This window comes from Bombyx mandarina, chromosome 07, assembly GCF_030267445.1.
Source record: "Bombyx mandarina strain Sakado chromosome 07, ASM3026744v2".
In the NCBI taxonomy this organism is placed as follows: domain Eukaryota; kingdom Metazoa; phylum Arthropoda; class Insecta; order Lepidoptera; family Bombycidae; genus Bombyx; species Bombyx mandarina.
In genome coordinates this window covers 7,272,054-7,297,904 of record NC_143214.1, presented here as the reverse complement: position 1 = coordinate 7,297,904, position 25,851 = coordinate 7,272,054, and the positions used below count along the sequence as shown (strand labels likewise).

At 39.2% G+C, this 25,851-nt stretch overlaps 1 protein-coding gene across 2 annotated transcripts; it reads left to right on the top strand.

The window, feature by feature from the left end:
• Positions 1-1,728: 1,728 nt before the first annotated feature.
• Hcs (holocarboxylase synthetase-like protein) lies at positions 1,729-19,444 on the top strand. Of its 2 annotated transcripts, XM_089728657.1 has the most exons (15): positions 1,729-2,372; positions 2,544-2,800; positions 2,948-3,101; positions 3,220-3,997; positions 6,277-6,472; positions 7,324-7,448; positions 7,531-7,557; positions 9,167-9,299; positions 10,183-10,359; positions 12,690-12,878; positions 13,172-13,357; positions 14,846-14,952; positions 15,169-15,269; positions 15,743-15,959; positions 16,496-19,444. In XM_089728657.1, exons 1-15 carry the CDS (start codon positions 2,237-2,239, stop codon positions 16,668-16,670), a joined length of 2,958 nt encoding a protein of 985 aa, XP_089584783.1. In that variant the 5' UTR covers positions 1,729-2,236; the 3' UTR covers positions 16,671-19,444. The 2 variants fall into 2 exon arrangements, with proteins under 2 accessions (XP_089584783.1, XP_089584784.1); XM_089728658.1 differs by lacking the exon at positions 7,531-7,557 and having other exon boundaries at positions 1,730-2,372.
• The last annotated feature ends 6,407 nt before the right edge of the window (positions 19,445-25,851 follow it).

Below are 25,851 nucleotides of genomic sequence, written 5' to 3'. Positions count from 1 at the left end.
TATACTCCTTCTTGTGGTGTTGACTATTATTGTGTTAAAATAACAAATAAACTGTATAAACCTTTGGGAACTATCATTCAGTTTTAACACCCTACGCTAACTAAAACCACAAAATTATATATATTTCGCAATAATAAAAACATTGAAAAGATAATTGTACAGACAACTGTAGAAAATTATTCAATACGTGAAAATGTTAACAATCGTCAACAAACATAAATAATTATTGATTCAAATACTGCTATGGTTAAGTGTATCATACTTAACGAAATATCACGCGATCAGGAGATACTTCATAATTATTATTACCAAGCGGTCTGTCAATAAATGCTAGACAAGTATTACTTATAGTTCATTAAACTACTTGAGTAATATACGCTATGTATAAAGTAGACTACAAAAAAAAAATCTCATCTCATCTCATTTCATTTAATTTCATCCCAGTTGATTAACGTCTCAAATTAATCATCTTCATTTCATTTCATATTATCATTTTTCATAACAATAAGAATATTGATTAAAATAAGACATGACTTAAAGGTCTTAGTTACCAGGTCATAAAATCCTTTATAAAAAACAAAAAAAAGACTATTTGGCGGGAACGCGAGGAGTGTAGTTGTGCGATTTGTTTTATTTGTCTATTTAGTTTTAGTGTTTCTTCAGGTTTAAATGTGTAATAACGGTGGTTTATTACTATTTAATATCTGTGAAAGTGCACAAATGTGGCAAAATGAAACAAAGCCGCTGGATTTAACTTCTCGGGATCCCCCAAAAAGTCCACTGAAAAAATCTTAGTAAATGACCACAATTTTACTGTGATTATATTATATTATATTTCATCCCATATCGTCTCATCTTATTTCATTTATTTTCATCCCAGTTGATTAATGTCTCAAATTGATCATCTTCATTTCATTTCACTCCATATTATCATTTTTCATAAAAATAAGAATATAAATTAAAATAAGACATGATCTAAAAATTTTAGTTACCAGGTCATAAAATCCCTTAAAAAAATTGTGGACATAGATTTTATAAAGGGAGATTTATATTGAGTTAGCAACTAACGTCAGTGCACTACCGAGTCAGTGCTGACCTGGAATTGCCATCGGGTAAATTGATTTCAAGTCAATACAGTGCTGTCACGTCAGTACTGACTTCAATATTCCCGCTTCTTATTTTTCCGCTCCCACCGCCAAAGCCACCGCTACAGACGCCGTGTAAATGCCGAAGTCAGTCGCTGCCGCTTTATTGTACAGTGACCACGCTGCGTTGCACCACATCACAAAATGACGCGAAAAGCAAACGACATGGTGAACTTAAAGATTATTTCAACAATGCCGCAATAATGAATGCTTGTGAATGAATAAATCACAAAATTATAGAAATAAAGGAATGCGCGCAACAGCGTTACAGAATATTGGCTGGCAAGGCGTCTCTCATAAATGTATCTTGACGCTGAATAGAGGTTGATAACTTCATAAGCATATCATCAAAGTCTTTTGGCGTCATTGTCAAAGCCAGTTTGTATTCCCTAGGATCTTCAATTCTCACCTGGGTTAACAACAGAGCTGAGCCTCCAGTATGATAGCTGTCACTTAAACATTCTCTTACCCAAATTCGGTTCTTTTTAGATATTTCTTCTAACATACCAGTTAGTTCTTGCATCAATTGAAAATGTACCTGTGTAATGACAAAGGTACATTTTGGCAACAAATTATTAACTCTGATTTTTCGCTGTTTTCGAGAATTCATTTTTCCACACTGACTTTACGAACGTGTGTACACCATAACAAATATCCTCGACTACTGAAGAAATACTGACTGCGTATAAATCGTATGGGTCAGTTTTCAGCGCCAGCACTGACCTTAGTTACTGACTTAATATAAATCTGCCTTTAAGTGTGGATAGGTAATAGGTAATATGTACCTGCCAGTAGTTTATACAATATACTTAATTAAATAATTTGTAAATTAACTAAAAAAATTGTGAAATATGTGTATAAGTATAATAAACAACAAAAGCTATCTCGTGTTGGAGAAAAATTGCAGGTGTTCATATAGCTTTACATAGTTTATCAAAGAAGTACAACACACTGCAGTGGTGGACTTTAGAATCAATAACTCTTTTATTGAACCTTATTTTTTGGCAACATGCAAGTGAGATATTATTTATATAACTCGAAGAACTAATAAATATTTGTTGGATTCGGGTTGTCTATCATAAATAATCATAATGCTCTTTACGCCAATTTATATTGCTATGACTTTTATAAAAACTTGGAGAATTCGCTCATTCAGAGCTCGTCTACTGGAATTCTTGAGTGGAAACACTAGCGTTGCATTTTGTAAAGTGCCTGAAAATGCAGCAGGTAAACATTAACGAATTTATTCTTAAATATATTATTATTTAATGATACTTACAATAGGTTACATAAATATTCAAAATGCATTTATAATACACTTAAAATTTATTATTTAATTACTATTGAATTTATCCACCAATTCAATTTACTTAACAAAAATATTATTTTACATTACAGAAACTCCAACACTCAGTTCAAAACTCTGCACCAATCCTAAAAATGCATATCTTTGTGACCTTCTTGATTACACAAATAAAACACGAATATGCAGTATGAAACCAACACAGTGCATTGAAATCAGTGATTGGGTGACTTGTTCTGGAGGTATGCCACTTGGATCCAGTGATCAGTCTCCAGTGACTGATTTAGATGTTGACATCCTTTTTGAATGTGAAATGGATCCTCATGAAGATAGCAGTCCAAATGTTACAACTGTAAGATTAAAATAATATTATTTCAGTTTACTTATAAAGTATTATTATATATAAATTATATTATAACTGATATTATTTTAAATGAAATATGTGCTATTGATTACAATATAAACTGAAATATTAATTCCTTCTCATTCAATTTTCCAGTTAGAGTCAATGGGACAACCTATTGCTTGGAAGGCTGGATCTCATCTGGCCATAGTCCTAAAAACTAACATTGAGCATCTCTCTGTGATTGGATTTCAATTTGTTGGTGGAGAATTTGTGATAGATCATAACTTGCCAGTTGTTAGGATACAAAGTAAGTTAATTATATGTCCATAAAAAAATTTAAACCCATTTAAAAAAAAATCACAATAATACAAAATAATGCAACAATTTTTTGTGATACCTAAAATGTATCCAAATTAATTTTTTAGCCGTGCAAATATCTGGAGACCCTAACAAAGCTGTAGATGCATCAATGAGAAGCTTAAGAACTGACATTCAGAACAATCTTAAGAATCCCTTAGAGTTTCAGTGGTCGGTCCATGCAGCATTACTAAGGAAACTATCAAAAGTTGTTGATATAAAGTCTGAAGTTAGATCCACCACAGCTCAAATGAATGGTAGTTATGATTCACTGCAAGAAACTACATCACTCAGTAGAAGAAGTGTCACTTTGGCCGATGTCAGTGTCAACACTGGCAGGTCACTTTCCGCTGAAGATGAAACTGAAGGAGATATAATAGAAAAAAGTTCTGATGTCATTCAAAGTGAAGAAAAACCTATAGAGCAAATAGAGACTATACAAGTAGACACAAAAACAGATGACAAAGATGTGGTTCTGGAGAATGTAACTGTTGAGATTCAACATAATATTACTCCAAAGAAGTCCAGCTTAAAACTAGACCTCAAGAAAGGAACAAGCCAACTATCCACATCGTTACTAAACATATCAAGTCAAATCAAATCAGTGACAACTCATAAAAGGATAGTCAGTACTACTGGACCAAGAAAAGTAATTCCTTTAGAATCTACTTCAAAAGTTAAAGATGAACATAAGCCTAGCTCATCACAGCAGAGCACTCCAAAGTCTGCAAAAACTTCCCGTCCATTAGTAAATACTAAATCACCAAATGTATTGGTTTATTCTGATAGTTTAGTTGCTAGAGATAATTTAGAAGCGTCATTGAAAAAAGTTTTGGACTGCGATAGGTGAGTGTGAGTGTCTTCATCTTTATTATAATAGAAGAGCTTTGTAAGTAGCAGCAACTGACATGCTTTGCTGCTTGCTCAGGTATCAAAATTAAGTTCTGCCTGCCATATGTCCATGAGCATAAACCTGTTTTAAACTTAACCTTTACTATGGGTTAAATAGTTTCTAAAGTTTACTAATAACAAGCAGTTATAAGAGATTTTAGAATTATCTCTAAATAGTAATTATTATTCTTAATCAATAATATTTTTTTCTTGCAATAAAACTAACAATCGTTTACAATCATATAGTCCTATAAATCAAACTAACAATAAAATAAACAAACCAATTATATTTATACACCATGTAGACAAATGGGTGTTAATTTGAAGCAACAAATACTATAGTTTACCAGGTTTGTGGTAAACTCAAAATTTCAATAATACAATGTTCATATATTATAAATTAATAAACTTTCATTTATCTTTCATATTTAGGTGAATACATCAACCTAGAAAACTAATAAATAATGGACATGCCTTACTCCTTTAGCTTGGTCGATTTTACACGTTCATATTTCATTATAGTCATTGTTACACCTATTCACGCTTGGTTACTTTACCTTTGTAAAAAAGAGAGCAGAGTTGATACTTACACAATAAACATATTATTATACAATATGTACATATATACATTTAACATAAACTTACATAATTTATTTAATGCTTAAAACCAAATATATTTTCACTAGATCTTGAGTGGTCACTTATAGACTTTGGCAATACTAGGCACAGCCCCCTTCTCACTGCTGAAAATTGTTTGAGATGGAGATGTAATAATGCTCTGGATACACAGTTTAGGGGAGTTCATTATTACACAACACAATACATATAAGAAGTAATTAAATATATTTAACTAAAAAAGATTATTGAAATTATCCAATTTACAAGACGTAGTGCTAGTAAAGTTATTAAAACACCCCTATTGGTTCTATCGGAATTTATTTTTGATATTACTTTAGCAGACAGACTTATTACCGATGAGTCCGGTCATCGTTCTTGTCGATCCCTTCGCTTGCGACGAAGGGCTCGGCGAGTAAATTAACCCACAGACACAGCCCACTGAGTTTCTCGCCGGATTTTCTCAATGGGTCGCGTTTCCGATCCGGTGGTAGATTCTGTGAAGCACTGCTCTTGCTAGGGCTAATGTTAGCAACGTCCTCAGGTTAGAACCCCGTGAGCTCACCTTCTCGTTCTGTGAAATACTGTGAATCTAGTATAACTAATGTGACCATACGTCCCGCTTTGGGCGGGATTGTCCCGTTTTCAGGCTGTCCGCCCAGCTGTCCCCTACGAGAACAAAATTGTCCCGTTTTCATTTATCTGTTGTGCATGTCTTTACTAGAAACTTACCGAACACTTAACCCAAATCCATATTGTATTAGAAAATACATACTAAAGTAACTCTAATTTTGCTGTAGAAACGTAGTTTTTTGTTGCGAAATTATTTATAAATATTATTTTAAGGGCAATTTGGCGTAAGAACTTAAATGTCAGTGAGGGTAAGATACCTTAATAATTTATTTCAAGTCTTTTTTTAAACCCTTTTTTTTAAATTTTGCACTTAAATATTACATCTTACCCCGACGTACCCTACATATGTATTTATTTATATATGAAATTACGTAGACGTCCCGCTTTGACACGAAAAAAAAATGATCACGTTAAGTATAACCCCTCGAGGTTACAAGAACAGGCAGGGAAAAAACCGATAAGTAGAAATAACCCATATTCAATTAATCATAGTTATATTTTGGGTGCTTATCTATATATTAATACGTGAAGCAAAAACTTTGTACCCCTTTTTACGAAAATTGCGCGGACGGAGAAAAATGAAATTTCCCACACTTATAGAGAATATAGAGGAGTGCAGAATACTAATATGTTTTTTTAATTATGTATTAATAATACATTAAATTAATAAAAAAAATATTACACACACTATCATGTATTTGACACACACACACACACACATTTATACATACTCTTTGTTTATTGTCAACCTTTTGTTATTGCTTAAAGTCTGTGGTCAAATTGTTTATCTTTAATATTATTTGTCTATAGTGTAGTCTTGGCGAAATCTGTGAATAAAGAAGTCTAATAGTCTTTGACAATAGAACCATCATAATGTTCAAACTTATAATTTCAATTAATTATAGTCGAATTTCGACTACTGCGGGACCACCAGTAGTTTTTAAATGTGTCGAATGAGTAGGAGTGAAGGTCGGGTGCGTGCACAGGTACACGGTGCAGAGCGTGTCCCGGGCGGCGCTGGAGGCGGGCGCGTGGCGGGGGCGCGCGGCTCTGGTGGCGGTGGCGGGGTGCGCGGGTCGGGGCGCGGCGCTGCTGCTGGCGCACCTGCTCGACGGCGGTAGACTGCTCGCGCTCTGCTCAGACCTGCTGCACTCAGTACTTCCCTACTACAAGACGGCCGAGGTCTGAAACACTTGCGTTTATTTAAAAAAAAAAAAAAATATTGCCCATGTTGGCAGACAAGCACACGGTCCACCTGATGGTAAGTGGTTACCGTCGCCCATGGACTTCAGCAATGCCAGGAGCAGAGCCAAGCCGCTGCCTACCTAATTCGTCGTGGCCTAAAGGATAAGACGTCCGGTGCAATGGTGGGGTAGCCGTTGTACTGTAAAAACCGACACCTTAGGTGGGTGGCGGCATTTACGTTGTAGATGTCTATGGGCTCCACCTTAACACCAGGCTTAACACCAGGTGGGCCGCGAGCTCGTCAGCCCATCAAAGCTATAAAAAAATACATGTATGTAAGGTTAACCAACACCAAAATCTAATTACATATCCAAATGTTATCATTTATTGAGAGCTTATTCAGGTTTAGTTAGTATAGATAAACTAGGTGGGCTATGAGTTTCATCTTTTTTGTACTGCTGTAAATTCAGAGACCAGTTCATAGTGCGTCTCTTACAAACTCATTGCTTGTGTCTCTATACTGGACTATTGTCAATTATATAGTAACTAATTATTTTCAATAAACTAATAATTATTAATCAATAAACTAATACTTATTAACAACTTGGCGTCGCTCGGTGGAGCAGGAGCTAGGGGTCTTGGGCATGACGTGGGAGGAGCTAGAACAGACTGCCCAAGACCGATATAAATGGAAAAATTTGATTCGAGCCCTACACCCCAGCAGAGGGTAATAGGAAAGCATGATGATGATGATGATGAATTATTATCAAACTGGGATAAATGAATGCTTCACTGCAGAAATATTTCGTTAAGACGACAGTAATCTATACTAATAAACCACTTTATAGGTACGAGAAAACGAAATAGTCCAGTTCACATACGACAAATGGAAGTCCGTGAAAATGAAACATCATATATTCTGTTACCAAGCCTCGCCTGCAAAGAAACAGTTCTCCACAGAAAGTGATAGACAGTAAGTTTTTTTTTAATCTTTATTTCCCTTTCTTTTAAACACTGTCCTCTTCTCTTGCTGATCATGATCTTGCTGTTCACAGAGCAAGTCAAGAAAATAATATGACTCGGTATGCAAATCTTTTAACTATTTCTGCAATTTTCTGTTCTTCATTCTTCATAGGTGTTCTTTTTTTTTGGTGAAATTTTGAACTACCTCCATTGTCAAAACAAAACATTATTTTTTGGTAAAAATAATATAGATATTCTAATTTTATGCAGTACTGTAGAAACTTAAGAATCTTAATTATGTTCAACTTGTATTTAAAATAAAAAATCATAGCATGCTCATTAGTAGCTAGAGAATCGAATATTTTACTACCAAAACTAGATTTAACTAGTCTAATATTGAAACATATTTCTTAAACATATAACACTAATTCAGTTAATCTTTTCACATTTCACATCACAATTTTATTAAAAATACATATTTGATTTGTAGTCGTAGTGAAATAGAATTAATCAGATTAAAAAATTATACATTAAAAGTACACAATATAAATGTCGGAGAGTTCTTTTTGGATTGCTAAGCTGCTGTAGTAAGTAAGTGAAATGTATGGAATTACATAATTTATTATAATTAGTTTTCTTCTCACATACTAATTATGTAGTGAGGTGTAAAGTGACCATTCCTAGACCCGATAAGGGGATTTACTTATTTAGGCAGAGATCAATATTAATTTGTTAAAATATTTTCGCTTTGTTTTTTTATTACTGCTCATGGTGTAAACTGTAACATTGCTAACTTAATTGTACTATTATAATATATTATGTATAATATATTATGTATTTATTTATACCTAAGAATGACAAAGTTTTGCTTTATACAACGCATAAAATTTAGTACATTGCCAGTTTTCTATGACCAATGTAAAGGCACGTTTACAAGATACGAGACAGCGAATCTCTCTAGTCAGCTAATCCTTAATCCAATTCGTATGGCGTGTAGCTAAAAAAATGTTAATCAGCATAAATTTTAGTTGCTATTTTATTGTTATATTATTTTTGTTATCAATTAAATCTTGGTCATCATGTTTGGGCAACGTTTCCTTGTACCCTGTATATAGAGAAATATACAGAGACAAATTTTAATGAAGCATGTTTATCATTGATCGTAATGACATCATCTGAAGGCCACAGTTAGCTATTTAGGAGACTTAAAAAAAAATGGTGCGCGTACAACTTAGAGCACGTAAATGAAGTGAAACTTCTTTTTCGATGTTTGTAGTATTGTGGCTTTCTTGATTTTTCATCCTTAATTAAGATTGCTGTGTATAAGAGATGCGAAACCTTCAACATTTATATTATATATATTTAAAATATAGATGGAAAATTAAATATTTTTTAAATACTTCATTAAAATATTGGACGCTATTCGTTGCTAACGTCGTGCTGGCCCGTAACAGATATACTACGTACATGCATTCGAGTGCCACGCATTCACTCTCGCTTTGTCTCTATCCATTCCATGGTAGCGTTAAACGATTAACGCAACCTTGTTGGAAGTCGCATTAGAAGTTTCACTTCAAAAATATCCCAAATATTTGTTAATATTTGGGATATTTGTTAATGTTTTGGCATTGCTGAAGTCCATGGGCGACGGTAACCACTCACCATCAGGTGGGTCGTATGCTCGTCTGCCTGCAAAGGCAATAAAAAAATAATAATAATAATAAACAGGCCTTCTAAATATACCGGCCACCCTGGGCACGAGTTGGACATACAAGTGTTAGCGTCGGAAGAGACTTGGCGCACACCGTCATTGCTACAGGCCACCGATCTGACTAATAGTGGAATTGCTATATTTTCACAGGTATGCTATTAACTAGCCGGATCACTGTTTCAAAATCCCTTAGGTATCAATTTTGATCAATAAATAAACACCTGCAAAAATATTCGTAGATGTCATTTGCTACCTGTATGTATAACTTATATAACAACAAAATGTACATATTATTAAGCAAGGCACTTGAAAAAAATCTTGTTTTTTTTTCGAATAATTTATGACCTGGTAATGTCACCTTTAAGCCAAGTCTTATATTGTCTTCTTATGTTATACTAATGTGAAAAATTATACGAACCCAACGGCTTTGTTTCATTGAAAATGTCGTAAGCGAGATTCAAGCATTTGTCAAATATCTTGTGTTGTATAAGTAGTAGGTACCTATAGTATATATGTAGTTAATAATACTAGTATATACGGTTTAATCTTGCCTTTATCGACTTTTTGACACTATTATTTTCGACGTTTCTGCATAAGTATGTATGTAGGTACTTTAAAATCGTGACCTTCGTATTTGTAATTATGTATATCAATAACTCAAAATTTGAGGAAAACATTACGTCGTTGTCAAACCAAAATCTGCTATGTGCAATTTTTGAGATTTTGACTTTTTGACCTTTTCGTATAGTTGACAGCCCTAACTACCGTATAAAAAAAAACTGCTATGCGTCTATAGATTTAATATTAATCTATAGCTTTCATTTTATATAGTTCCTAAAAATTCACTTTCATATAAATTTTTATACGAAAATGTTTTTACTCGTTAATTCAAAATAGAGTTTTTCCACATAGCATAGATTTTGGTTTGTCAGCGACTATTAACGAGATAAACATTATTTTGAATAATTTCAAATATCTAATATGTTTCAAATATGGATCTATAAATTTTAAATGTTCTTGTTTAAATTTCAAGATTCATTTAGAAGCGGATCCAAGCGACTATTTGGGCGAAGAAGCAGCCGAAAGTAACGTAGCTCGTTTGGGGATATTGCACAAGATATGCGGAGAGATTCTAGGTTTGCACGTAAAAGATCCGGCGGAATTCAAACAAGTCGAATACACCAGAGGATTTTTCCTCGGGAACCATGTTGTGAGTAGCTATATTATGGTCTCGTAACATTTGTGCATCACCATTTATTTAGAAATCGCTGGAATTCTCAACTATAGACTTGTTTTGAGCGTAAACTTTCGAATGAAACATATAGGCAGAATGATGGATATGTCTAGAAGAGTTTGTGTCGAGCAATGTATTTTGAATTAATTAGTCCTTTTCTCGTATGTAATGTCGATCATGTAACAGACAAACAAAAAGGCAATTCACGAGGCTTCATAGAAACACCGTCATTTGGTTTAGTGCTAACAAATCATCTAATTTGACTGAATCACTTCCCTTTGCCGATTTCACGACACTTTGTTTATCTTTGAATAACCAAACGAAACGCAAATATACCTACAACTATCGTCTATATTCCGTAATTGAAAACTAAATAAAATATGGAAAAAATTGTTGTCTCTGCATACACGTGCATATCGAGGGTGAAAGGGCTAGTTTGTTAGGGTTAGGGTTTGAGCGACATTTTTGCGACTTTACAACAGTCATTTAAAGTTCAAAATTCTGAAAAAATATCGTAACAAAAAAACTTCTTCAGATATTTGAATGGGGTTAAAATGATTGAAGGTCAATTAAAAATATCGGACTGTTGATGCTGATACTGAAATATAAATGTCGCGTAGGTATTAAGCGAAATGTCGATTAAACCAAATAATCTTTCACCCCTCGATATAATTAATGTACATAAATATGATCAGTTAATAAAAAATTACAACCTTAATTGAAATTCATATTTGCTAAGTAACTATTTTTAGAAGTAATGTGCAATTGCTTTTGTCCATTACTTCTAAAGTCTAATTTATAAACTGCAAATTTCGAGTAGCAATACGCGTTATCGATCGTTTATTGTCTTATAACCACAAAACATTCAAATTCAGCAATAAATTTTAACGTAAATATTAATGAACAAATAAATGACAAAGTGCCTTGAACGGTATGAGTTTAACCACAAATGACGTAGCGGGTGTTGTTGTGTAGGGGGCGTGGCCGTCGTCGGGCGCCGGCCACTTGACGGTGTGATGGGTGAGAACACCGCTCGCACGTCGCTCTTTTAACGCTATAAGTGTCGCTTGCTCCTCACTGGAGATTCCAACTTTAAATTCATCTAAATGTCAGTCTAAGTTGATAATAAACAAATTGTAAAACTGCACATTACTGACTGGATAATTACTTTTTTTTATTGTTTAGATGGGTGGACGCGCTCACAACCCACCTGGTGTTAAACGGTTACTGGAGCCCATAGACATCTATAACTTAAATGCGCCAACCACCTTGAGATATAAGTTCTAAGGTCTCAAGTATAGTTACAACGGCTGCGCCACCCTTCAAACCGAAAAGCATTACTGCTTCGCGGCAGAAATGGGCAGGGTGGTGATACCTACCCGTGCGGACTCATAACACGCCCTATCACCAGTGATAAAGCAAATTATAATTGTTTGCGGGTTCGATTTTAATTACCCGATGTTATTCCTTCACCGTGGAAGTCATTTGGGAATATTTGTCACGTATAAATTTCATCAGAAAGTTTGGTACTCGTAAATTTAGTATTAGATCCATCTTATCCTTTGGGCCACATTTAAGACATTTATAATATAAAAATATATCATACATACATAGGTTTTGAATATAGGTAAATTTCATTAATTTCGTTGGAATCTTCAGATGAGTGAATCATTTTTGGGCTATTATTAATCGATACACTTTAACAAATAAAAGGTAGAAAACTGCACATTAATTGGGTTTACGGCTAATGATGTGGAGAAAGCTTTGCATTTAAATTATTGCACAAATAGTCTATCGTTGTTTTGTGATTAGTGAGTTATTATGGTATCAGTAAAACGTTATGAAAATTATATTTTTGACATTGGCTTTGCAATCTTTTGGAGGACAATATGTTAGTCGATCGACGGTAGATGAAATTTTTGATACGAATACACTTTGTAACGAGATCTTCACGAAATTATAATAAAAGTTGACTATCATAAAAGGTTTTATTTTTAATTAATTTAATAAAATAAATTTATTATTTTCAACTGATATAATCTGTAAACTGTCATTGGAATTTATGATTTTTTTTTCGAAATACTACTATTTTAACTGAAACTGAATTTGGCTGTTACTAAAATGAAATAAAGTTCGTGTTGCATGTAAACTAAAATCAGAATATATTTTGTTTTAATTTGTTTTTTTTTTTGTGACAATAAACACCCTATCTAATCTTATTAAATTGTGATGCTCTGTTTTTATCTTCGAATATGTTGAACGGTTGATGATGACAGCTGACGATTATTGACATGTGGCATTGACAGCACAAGTTGTCGCAAGTGGAGCGCTGGTGTCCGGCGGTGGACGGCGGCGCCCGCGTTCAGCAGTTGGGGGATCTCGAGGTGCAGTGGTGCTTGAGAGGGGAAGCGCCCAGGCAGCCCCCCTCGGAAAATTTCTTGCCAGTCCACGTCTACGAATGTCCCGACAACTTCTCCACCGTCGAGTACTTTGACGTAAGTTAATAATGTTATTAACTCTGCAGTATTCTTAACACTGATCATACCAATACTTAATGGTACCTATTCGTACTGGTGGTAGGACCTCTTGAGAGTCCGCACTGGTAGGTACCACCGCCCTGCTTATTTCTGCTGTGAAGCAGTAATGCGTTTCGGTTTCAAGGGTGGGTGGCGCATTTACGTTGTAGATGTCCATGGGCTGCAGTAACCACTTAACACCAGGTGGGCTGTGAGCTCATCCACCCATCTAAGCAATAGAAAAAAATAAAAATAATAATATTGTATTTCAGAATCTGAGTAGCCGGTGCGTGGGTCGGCTGGTGGTGTACGCGGAGGTGATGTCGTCCACGATGCGCGTGACGTCACAGCCGCTCGCGCACGGCGCGGGGGCGGTGGCGGGGAGGCAGGCCGCCGCGCGGGGCAGGGGGGGGAACACCTGGCTGTCACCGCTCGGACAGGCCTCCATATCCGTGCAGGTCACGTCTACTCAACTTTCCCAATTAGGAATTCCTTTAGTGCCTTTTTGAGGGTCGAAAGATCCGACATTACAAGTAGACCGTGAGTTCACCTACCCTTTAAAACGTGGGGTAGCAAGAGGGCGTGTAAATAGCCCTCCTGCGGCGGGAGCATATAAAGCGGGGGTAGAAAGGCGTATAAATAGCCGTCCTAAGCGGTATGTGTCAAATATTCGTCACTTATAATTGGCGGAGCGGTAAAACTATATTGCGGTAAACAAAAAGCTAGTAACTAGACTAAAGATATAAAACTAAATACATATAAGCGAGCGGGCGGGCGAATAATCACACTGAAGCAGCAATAAAATGGCAATAAATTAAAGGAACTTGCACTCACCTGTACACCTTGCCAGTAAATGTCGTGCGGGCATCGGTGATGATAGCACGCGGGGGGGGGGGTGACAAAGCTCACGTAACTTTTGCGTAGGTACATGCACTATACTACATGTGCCGCCATCTAGGCAGCTAGCGGTGAAGCGTTATCGACCGGGAGTTAGAACCACGCTTTGGATAGTCTCGGTAATTAGTAACTAACAAATTCCAAAGGTGGCGCCATCCCAATAATTCACTACGCCTACTATTACTAGTCCCGCGCGCAACCAACACGTTTACTGCGTTATGCTGTTTAAAAAGCCCCATGAGCGACTATCACCTCCTATGCCATACTATTCTATGGGTGTATACATAAACGGACTTTTGTGAGGCCTATAATGTCTCAGCCACACTATAAAGAAGTCCAATCTTGCCTCAAAAATACCTCATGTGCGCTGCCTGAAAGTCCCTCAAAAACTATCCCTCAGGCAGAGTGCTAAACGCAGGATTCCTTCACAGTCGTAGCGGAATATTATAAACCTGCTTTTATGAGTACATGAGTCATCATCATTCATCATTAACCTGCCCTTCCAGTCACGTGGGGTCGGCGCTATATGTTTTCTCCTTCCATAATCCTCTATTATATATAATTTCTTCGCTCGTTCCATTAATTCATTTTTTCTTAGATCTACCTCTTCCTCTAAAATCTTCCAAATTCATAGTTAAAACTCTCTTACCAACCTCATTGTCATTGCGTCTCATCACATGTCATCCTAAATGGTTACTGGTGGTAGGACCTCTTGTGAGTCCGCGCGGGTGGGTACTACCACCCTGCCTATTTCTGCCGTGAAGCAGTAATGCGTTTCGGTTTGAAGGGCGAGGCAGTTGTAACTATACTGAGACCTTAGAACTTATATTTCAAGGTGAGTGGCGCACTTACGTTGTAGATATCTATGGGCTCCAGTAACCACTTAACACCAGGTGGGCTGTGAGCTCGTCCACCCATCTAAGCAATAAAACAAAAAACAGAAAAAAAAATGCATTCCGTACATGAGTACATGAGTGATTCTTAAACTATCCATAACTATATTACATATTAATTTTCATGGCTTTGCTGAATTTAATTTTCGTCTACAGATATGGCACAAGATGTCTCCATCGACGCCGCTGCTACAGCACGCGGCCGCCCTCGCAGCGGTACAAGCCATACGATGCCAACCGAACTACGAAAACTTAGACATTAGGTATTATCTTAGAATCAATCCCTATTATTTCGAACTACATTCAAATATATTATAATACACGAAAACAAAAACAATAAATCGAATCGCGTTCAAATAAAGGGTTTCTAAATACAAATGCTTTACGTTCTAGTTGGTTGACCGATGTGGCCACAAAAAAGCTTATCATGTACAAAACGAATTATAATCCTAATTGTTTTTAATTCAATATATTTCTAGGATAAAATGGCCTAATGACATCTACTACGGCCGGGATGTCAAAATTGGCGGCACCATCACCACAGCGAACTGCATGGGCGATGACGTCATCCTCAACATAGGTATCGAAAGCTGATCTGAACAAAACAAACACACAATCGAACATACAAATTATTATATTAATATCAGGAACCCGTAAAGGACTTGTATATACATAATTATTATGGATATACAAATTATAGCATAAATCATATTATATTAATATATATAATAATTATTATGTATATACAAATTATAGCATAAATCAATCGTTTAGACTGAATATATTTAATATTAAAAACCTCGGGAGATCACAGATTATAACCGTATGTCATGTATGAAACAAATAATTTGCAAAAAATATATATTGTAATCATACTAAATTGAGTTAAAACTTATCCTATCTCTTAAGTCGAACCAGATTACACATAGTGTGCGAAGTTTCATTAAAATTGGTTAAATAACTTAAAAGTTCATCGCGGACAAACATTGTGACACGATTAGTTTTTTTATAAACAACGTGAATAATCTTGAATATACATTCGAAATTCCCCAGGGACCGGTGTGAACATATCAAACAAGGTGCCGACGACGTGCGTCAACGACATCATCGAGGAGTACAACGAGGCGCACGGCGCGGCCCTGGCCCCCATGTCCATAGAGAAGTTCCTAGCGCGCTACTGCACCCAGTTGGAGCGGACCTTGGACCAGCTGGCGGCCGATGCGGGCATCGAGGCCTTCTTGCGGCTGTACTACGAGTACTGGCTTCACACGTGGGTTGCTTAACGTTTTAATGTCTCTGTCTGTCTGTTCTAATTTCTGGATGGACCGATTGGCGGGACAGGAAAATAAGTTCATGCTATAAGAAGTATCTTACGGAACCGCGTTTAAATTTTAATTTTTTTTATTACCGGAGCCTATAGACGTTTAAAATGTAAATACCGCCATCTACCTTGAGATATAAGTTCTAAGGTCTGAGTATAGTTACAACGGCTGCCCTGAAACTGAAACGCATTACTGCTTCACGACAGAAATAGGCAGGCCGGTGGTACTTACCCGTGCGGGCTCACTAGAGGCCCTACCGCCAGTAAATTATGATTATTATATTGTGAAAATTAAATACAATTACAAAAATTATCTCAAATCTCGTAGGCGGGCTACATTTAAGTGATTTTCAATGTTGTAATAAACTATTTAAAAAAACCGGATAGCTTATAAGAGAATATTATATAAAATATAGAATTGTTTAAATTTAGAATTAGCTTTTCGAATTTTGAATTTAAAATGTTCTATTCGAATTTTTTTACAGCGGGGAAGAGATCCGCGTGCATACCGACGACGGCTCAAGCCCGGTCGTGGGCACCGTCATCGGTGTGGACGAGGCGGGCTGGCTGCTGGTCAACACCGCGGCCGGCGAGACCAAGCTCGCCCCCGACGGGAACACGTTTGACATGATGAGCGGCTTGATAGCTCCTAGACTATAATTGCAACAGTGCTGCCATCTAGGAACCGAGATAAACACTACCAATTAGCACTGGAGTTTTAGTGAGCAAACTACTTTCCGAAATACGAATCGAAAGACACAATGCGTAATTTAGTGTTGTGCAATTTTGGGGTCAGTCGACGAATTGTATGTATTTAATATTTATTGATATTGATAATTGCATTTGTATTTAGATTGTTTTCTTATCTATAGATGTAACAGTCTTGTTTCTAGTCGGCGAAACTGTTGATGCTATGCAGCATTGAATCAATAACTACTACCTTATTCATTTACACGCATTTTCTGTATGTTTTCGCGTATATTAATACATACACGCTTATGACGTCTATGAAAAATTGATATTTTGTGTTTAGTTATCGTATGCTTCACTGGACAAATATATGGAGAATTTCAATCGACTTGATAATTCATTCACAAAATTTAACTTAATCAAACATAATTTGTTTCCTTAATCATGGTCTACTACTAATCAGGTCTATACTTCGAAATTACATTAAAACTTGACGAAAATTATTCACATAAGTCTCAACAAGTTGTTTGATGTTCGATATTTATTAGAAAAAAAAAATAGAAAATATATTCTTTAGAATCTAGATAAAACGTAAATAAGGCCGGCCACACTTTACGAGTTACTAGAATACAGCGTTATTAGCCATATTATGTAATAAATAAATCATCATATAAATTTTACAAGTGCTAATGATAAAATCATAGAAATAGATAAAATCGTAGAACGCAAAGAGTAGAAAAAAATGTTCCATAGGGTTAAATAATATTTATTAATAAGTATAATACAAAAGAATTCATATTTAATAACAGATATTTTAGTTTTATAATATAATTTCATGTAAACATTCGAAATGTTTGATTTGGATATTGAAAGAAAAAAACAAAACATTAGTATCCAAATAATTACAAATGGAAGAAATTTTTAAAATGAGTTTTAGTTCCTATTTATATATTATGTGCTTGTGTTAACATTTGAGAAGCACAGTTGTTAATGTGAATAGAAACTATTGCCTTTATCACTGAACTGAACAAGAGCCGCATCACTGCCGGGAACTATCCGATTCATTACACGTGCGTCTGAATTAACTTAAGAATACGTATAGTTGTTTAGTGAATAGTCAATTAAATTGCGTTCAACAAACGACGATTTGCACAATTTTTTATTTTGTCTCTGTCTAATCATTATGGAAAGGTAACGCAATTTGCAAGGGTAATGGTGAATTTGAGAACAAAAATTATAAATGGTCTATATATAATTCTTTTAAAGCATTTTCGTGCATTTAAATATGTATAATTTATAATGTATGACATAAAATTTGTTGGCAGTTAGCTTAGCTCTGCATCTAGTGTTACTGAGGTCCATTGGCGACTGTAATCACTCATCTTCAGATGGGCCGTATACTCGTCTGCTTACAAGGACAATACAAAAAAAAAACAAGAAATCAATATTTTTTATGAATAATAATAATTAATGCCAAACCAGTGGATCTCAAAGTTACGAACGATTAATATAAAGAAGGCGCGAAATATTTTTGACAGTTTCGAAAACCAATCAAGTAATGATTAATTGCTTATGCTACAATGAAACAATAACTTCATATCACACAATATTGATAATTTATTATAATTAATGGTAATTGCCTAATATCAAGGGACGTTTGTGTTGATAGTGATGATGTTTATGTGTTTATCTAAAATATTAAATTAGGTCAAGTTTTATCTGAAATTTGACCGAAGGTTAAATTGTGTATACATATATAATTTTCTTGTATCAAAATGTGCCTAAACATCCGGATTTTGTCATTGTTTAATATAAATTTAGGATGCTTTTGCATTTTAAAATGTATCTGTATTGTTATCTAAATTTTAATAGTATCAAATAATATCTTGTAGATGAACGAATACTATACATAGGAATTGTTATAAAAATAATAATTGATGATAGATATTTAAAAATGAATATTTTGTACACCCTGTGTTGTGGTGGTGTATCAAAAACCGGTTTAGTCAGTGAAGCTATTCTATGGACTTTTGTTTAAGAAAAAAAAACTTTTATCTGACAAGTTTGTATATTTATTTGTCCTGAAGTACAGGTTGTACCGATCCTACAATTTTGTGTCTTGTAGTGTTAGAAGTATTGTAAGGGGTCGGTAGGTACCTTCTGCTCCCCAGTACTTGTGTATTCTTGACTTGACTGAGACCTGATATCTGGTCTCGAAGTCGGGGCTGCTATCACGGTGTGGTAAGAATAAGTCCCCGTAAACACTTAATATCAGGTGGATAGCGAGTTGGACCACCCGTTTACGCAATAAAATGAAAAATAATAAAATAAAATAATAAAAAGACATTTCGTTAACTAGAGTAGCAAAATCGTATCTATATAAAATATAATCGATCCTTAAAATTATGCTACGTTAATTTTTATTACCAAATAAATGAATATATATTTCAATATTATTATCTTTAAAAACAATTAAAATTTCAGTTTTCATACTGAGAAAACTTACAAAATTGTTATTATTATAGCATTAACTTTTAACTTCAATTTTGAAATTTTTGAAAAGTATAAAACTATGATACGGTAATTGTTATTATTATTTGAATTTTAGAAGATCTTGTTCTAGTCATTTCGCTGTTGTCACGTGGTTAATATGTTTAGTCGTTGTATATTTAGATTTAAGCTGTTGTACTTCTTGTTACATTTTCTGGTTGTATTCTCACGAAATAAAAGAATCTTTAAACAAATCAATTATTTTTACTCAAACTAAAAGTCATTTAGATATTAGAAATTGGAAAGTAATGTTCGCATTCACTTAACTGTGTTGCGATTTGTGACCCTGAGATTTTTTTTATTTTTATTGCCCTTGTAGGCATACGAGCATAGAGCCCACCTGATGGTGAGTGGTTACCGTCGCCCATGGACCTCAGCAATGCCAGGGGCAGAGCGAAGCCACTGCCTACCGCTTAATACTCTCCACTCGTTTGAAGAAGGACATGTCATAGCGCTCGGGAAAAACCGTGGAGGGCTCTTTTCATAGCCGGTTGGTACGTGGCAAAAAGATCTCTGGAAACGAACTGCACTGTAAACGCAGCGGTTCCAGATAATATGGATGAAGTTTGTTCCGATGGCATAAATTGCAATATAGTTTTATTATAAAACACATCCAGTTTATAATTCACCTACTGTGTTGCTTATTTCTGCCGCTAAGTAGTCATACGTTAGGTGGAACAGCCTAAGATGGTATATTTCGTTCGTATAAAAACTAAAGAAACACACTTAAATAACAATTTTTTTTAACCCGTTGATACCGGTTACGATATTATAGCGATTAATGTATTATCATCGGTCCTTAATGCGTGTGCAAAATTTCAAGTAAATCGGACAACTTGAAGTCAATGAAAATGATGTTCAAAGATTTCGTTATGTACGAACCCCGGTCACCGTCCCCATCAAACTTTTCAGTTACGACAAAGTTCGGCGTGCAACCATAACCCACAAACACAGCCAACTGAGTTTCTCACCCGATCTTGTTAGTGGGTCGCGATTCCGATTCAGTGGTAGATTCAGCGAAGCACTGCTCTTGCTAGGGTTAGTGTTAGCAAATTCTCTCAGGCTGAGCCCGTGAATTCACCTACACATCCGTGCGAACATGGAGTAGCCCTTTAGACTACCAACGAATACCTTTTATTTATTGCTTAGATGGGTGGACGAGCTCACAGCCCCCCCCAATATTAAGTGGTTACTGGAGCCCATAGACATCTACAACGTAAGTGCGCCACCCACCTTGAGATAATATAAGTTCTAAGGTCTCAAGTATAGTTACAACGGCTGCCCCACCCTTCAAACCGAAACGCATTACTGCTTCACGGCAGAAATAGGCGGGGTGGTGGTACCTACCCGCGCGGACTCACAAGTGGTCCTACCATTTTTTTTTTTTTATGATTGAAGGATTACTGGTGGCCCGGAGGCCTTTCCAGTTTCACCAGGACAGGTGGGCGAGCAAAGGCTCAGCCAGGAGGGGTGGGATTTGCTAACAGCTACCCGAGCGCCTCCGAAGGAGACCTAACAGCTCAAGAGTAGCTGCTTCGCGAATGAATCTACTACCGGATCGGAATCGCGACCCGCTGAGAAGATCCGGCGAGAAACTCAGCGAGCTGATTCATGGGTTAGGTTGCACGGCGAACTCTTTGTCGAGTTCGACGAGTACGGTTACCGAGGTCCCTAAGCCTGCTCCTAGTGTTAGAGCTGAAGGCGTCTAATGCAAAGGTTATTGGATCTGATGGATCCGTAAGGACGTGTCTAGGGCGTCGACGGTGACTGGCTCCTGCGTGATCAGGATTCGGGCAGTAGTCAGCGGCGGCAACGATAAGGCGATTATCATGACGCATAGCCTTATCGAAGTACCGTTCCGACGCTGACTTCATGTATTTCTGGATAGATTCGAGGCCCAGGTCGTCGTGTAGGTCAACGTTCCTCACGAACCACGGAGCTCCGACGGCTAACCTGCAAAAGCGGGATTGTAGAGATTGGAGGGTGTCTATGTGTGTGCGGGCCGCGTGAGCGAACACCACACTCGCGTAAGTCATGACGGGCCTTATGCAAGTTTTGTAAAGTGTCACCTTGTTCCGAAGGGACATTTTACTCCGCTTACAGATAATGGGGTAGAGTCTACCGAGAATAAACGCGGCACGGCCACGGACTGATTTTATATGCGGGCGGAATGTCATCGATGCATCCAGGGTAACGCCCAGGTACTTGACCTTCTTGACCCAAGGTATAGGTTGTCTAAAGAGAGTAATCGGGGGTGTGAGATTCCTCCTCCTAATCCGGGAGGAAATCCGTGTGGAGCTTCCCCTCTGAAATAGCACCGCAGTACTTTTCGCTGGGTTGATGTCTATACGCCATTTTCGGAACCACTGTCCTAGGGCTAGGGCTGCGCTCTGAAGCTTCTTCGCGATTAGGGACTTGTTTCTACTGAAATAGTAAACAGTCGTGTCGTCGGCGAATAAAGCTAAATGGGTCGGCGGCGACCGGGGAATATCTTTAACGAATAAGCTAAATAGGAGGGGTGAGAGAACAGAGCCTTGCGGGACTCCAGCTGTGAGAGGTCGTGGGGAGGAGCGGGTTCCCTCGACTCGATATCAAAAAGAGCGGTTCGACAAGAAGTCCCGTATGATGAGCACGAGACTATCCGACACGCCCATGTTGAATAGTTTGAAAATCAAACCGTTGTGCCAGACTTTGTCGAACGCTTTTGCGACGTCGAAGAAGAGAGCTCCCGTGTATAACGGTTTTGGTCGATTAAGCCCCACAAGAATGTGCTCCGTGAGGCGGTGCACCTGTTGAACGCATGAGTGATTTGTACGGAATCCGAATTGTTCATCGATGAGAATGCCCTTGGATAAGACGAAGTCTCTGAGGCGTTTGTAGAGCAGACGCTCATACAGTTTGCCTAGAGACATGAGGAGGCTAATCGGGCGGTAGCTCGTCGGATGATTTTTTGGTTTACCGGGTTTATGTATGCCGATAACGTCTGCTTCTTTCCACACCGCGGGAAAGATACAGTTCGCCATACCGGCATTGAAAATAGATGCCAACATCACGATGAGTTGGACGTGTAGAAGTTTAATAACGCGGTTGGATGTACCGTCGGAACCGGGAGCCTTGCGAGGACGTAGGTCTTTGATCAAGTCTTTAACTTCCAGCGGGGTGACGGGTGGTAACGCATCCGAGGGTGGCAAGGAGACTCTGCGTTCTACCTCACTGTCTACTAATTCTACATGAACACGGTCCACGGATTGAGTGCTGGGCGTGCACTGGGTTTGCAATGTATCGGCCAGCAACTCTGCTTTTTCGTCATCATCAAACGCTGCGAGTCGGCCTGAGGGGCCTACGAGGGGGGGCATAGTTACTACCGTATCCGATTTGAGAGTACGAGCTAAGCGGTAGTAAGACCTTTGGGAGAGCACGAGTCCTTCTAAGAAATCAGACCATCTGGCATCTCGGACTTCGGCGATGCGAGACTTTACGTCGCGTTGTAGGGCACGCATTCGAATACGATTTTCCGCGGTAGGATACCTGTCGTAGGCGCGTATCGAGGCGTTCTTAGCTCTAAGGAGTTCCCTAATATCGTCGGACAATTTGAAGCGGTGAAGGAAGTCCTCCGCTACAACTTGTTTCGATGATCTATCTAATGTCGAGGTGATGTGTGACGTTAAGGTGTCTATGGCTTCAGCGGTATCCTGAGGAGACGGGGTAGAGTCCGGGTTAAACGGGAGCGATGGTGGATCAGATTCAGCTAGGCTGATGCCCAGCGTGTGCCAATCCACCACAGTCCTCGTGACGGGAACGGAGTCGAGAGCGCGACCGAGCTTCATAACGACGGGACGGTGGTCTGAATCTAACTCTGAAACTATTTCGATCGAGTGTAAGCGCAGAGTTACGTTTTTTAATAACGCTATGTCGAGTATATCCGAGCGATGCGCGATATTTAGCGGGTAGTGAGTCGGTGTTAGCGGAGCGACGATATCGAAGGCGAGATCATCGACTAACGCGTCAAACCGCCTGCCATTCGGGGTTGTGGTGTGTGAGTTCCACCTGATGTGTTTACAATTTAGGTCGCCCGCCAGAATGACAGAGCTCCCCATGCCGAGCAGCGCCTCGATATCACTGCTTAGAACGATCTTATCCGGTGGAAGAAAAACGGACGCGATAACGATCGGCGCGTGTCCCGTCAGTGAGATTCGGCCCACTGATGCTTCGATATTAGCGAGCGCGGGAGGATCGAGCGGGACGCAATGCAGGGCTCTTCTATAGTAGGTAAATGACGGTACCACCACCACGAGCAGAGAACCTGTCGTTCCTGACCATGTTATAGTTCGCGATTTTAGGGTCACGGCGCGCGGGCTTAAGTAGGGTCTCCTGCACTAAAATGATATCAATTTGATGGTCACGCAAAAAGTCAGAAACCTGATCACGTTGATTTGCGAGACCGTAAGCGTTAAAAAATCCTATCGTTACGGATAGGGGCTTTATTCTACTTATATACGCCATTGATTACCGGCGGAGTGAGGGGAGGACGTACGTATTTAAGAACACGTATACGTCGGCGTATTCTTGCACAACGGCGATAAAGTGTTGTGCAGTGGAGGCAGCGCGAATGGCGTCGCCCAAAGCGTTAACGCGCTCAAAGTTGATCGACTGAAAGAAGTCGATCGCTAAAGCGAGATTGTCGGACGCAGTCGGAGGGCAAGTCGCGGGAGAGGGACGAGTTGCGGGGGCGGGACGAATCGCGGAGGAGGGAGTTGTAACCGTGTTCGTGTACGGCAGCGGTTTCGCCCAAGCCGAGACACTGGGCACCGGCGCCGGAACGAACGCTGGCTTAGCCTGCGACACAGAGGGTGCCGAGGCTTTGATGTCTGGGCCGGAAGCTCCGAGGCGGTTTTGGCGGGCGACGCGGCGATTTATTTTCGGGGCTCGGGGGCATCCGCGGTAATTTGCGGGGTGACCCTGTGTACGACACAGGACGCAGCTAGGCGGTTCTGTCGCGGTTTTTTGATCGCGAGTGCAGAGGGCCGTGGCGTGATCTCCTAAACACTTGACGCATCGGGGGCGCGCGTGACAGTTACGGGAAGAATGCCCGTATAATTGGCAGTTATGGCACTGGCTAGGTGTGCCTTTCTTGTGTGGGGTTTCGACGGCGATTCCGGAAAGGCCACAGACCGTTCGGATGTTGAATATTTGCTTACCCTCGGGGGTAGGCTGGAGGGCGACGAGAACCATGTTATATGGCTCCCTTCCGCGACCTGTGTGCATGCGGTGTACGGAGTTAACCGGTAGGCCTTGTTCGGGAAGGTCGGCCTTGACTAACTCGGCATCCAACTCTTTAGGGATGCCACGTATGACGGCACGGAGTTCGCGCTCCTCCTGGAGCGTATACGTGTGGAAACTTATACGCTCCTTACGGAGGTAAGAAGAGAGGGCCCTATGGTCGTCGGGTGTTCGAACCTTAATTTGAATGCCGTTCGCGAGGTTACGGGCATTCGTGAAGTTGATATTTTTGGCCTTAAGGGCCAGGGAAACTCGATCCCAAGCTGCCTTCTCTTGGAGGATTACCGGAGGAGGGGTCTGGGTTTTATTTTGTGCCACCGGACGCGGCGACGGAGTGGCACGGGCTGGAGGCGCAACGGGAGTCTGAGGGCGGGGGCGCGACGCGTTCGCGGCTTTGCTAATTTTAGCGGCCGCGGGAGCTCGAGACTCCGCGGCACGCTTCTTACCCTTTTGTACCAGGGTGAATCCATCCGTCGATGAGGCGGGAGCGAGGTCGACCTCCATCTCCGAGTCAGAGTCGGAGGACGAGGAGGCGGGCGCAGGTACCTACGAGCAGGTATTTTGGAGGGCGCGACGGAAGCCGCGGATGATCGCGCTGCTGGAACGGTGGCCACGGCGGACGACGCAGCAGTTTTACTCGCCAGTATAGGCGACGCGGGAACGGCAGGCAAGACGGAGGCTGCGGTGCTCGATGCAGAAGCTTTGCACGCAGGTACAGGCGACGCAGGAGCAGCGAGCGCGGCGGAGTCCTCGAGAGGGCTCGCAGTGTGATCGGCCTTGAAGGCCAGAAACTCTGAGGCGAGCTGTGGGTGGCGAAGTCGGAGGAATTCCGCGAATACAGCGTCCATGATTGCTGAGTGCCCAGGTGGGGCGGCCCCGGGTCTTGAAAACACTCCGAGGCCCCAACTTCTAGGACCTGAGCGGTTCTATTGAACACAGGTGGCATGCGGCGCGATTACTACAGGACAAAGAAAAAACACAACAAAACGGAATTAACAAAAAGAAACAGAACAATTAAACACTTCCAGGAAAACAGTTTGTCGGCAGATGTACCATGAACACAGAAACAACAAAAGGAAACAAAACAAATAAAAACTTTCAGGAAAAACACTTGGTCGGCAGATGTACCACGAACACAGGCCGCGCGAACAATGGCCGGGCTAACAAAGCCGGGCGAACAAAGGCCGGCGATCGAGTGGTCGATGAGCACGTCCGCACGTGACGGGTGCCTCTATCGGAATGGTCCTACCACCAGTAAAGGACCTAGGAAAAGTACTGGCAAACATACATACCTAGCTATTAAACGTATGTTCAAATTGAG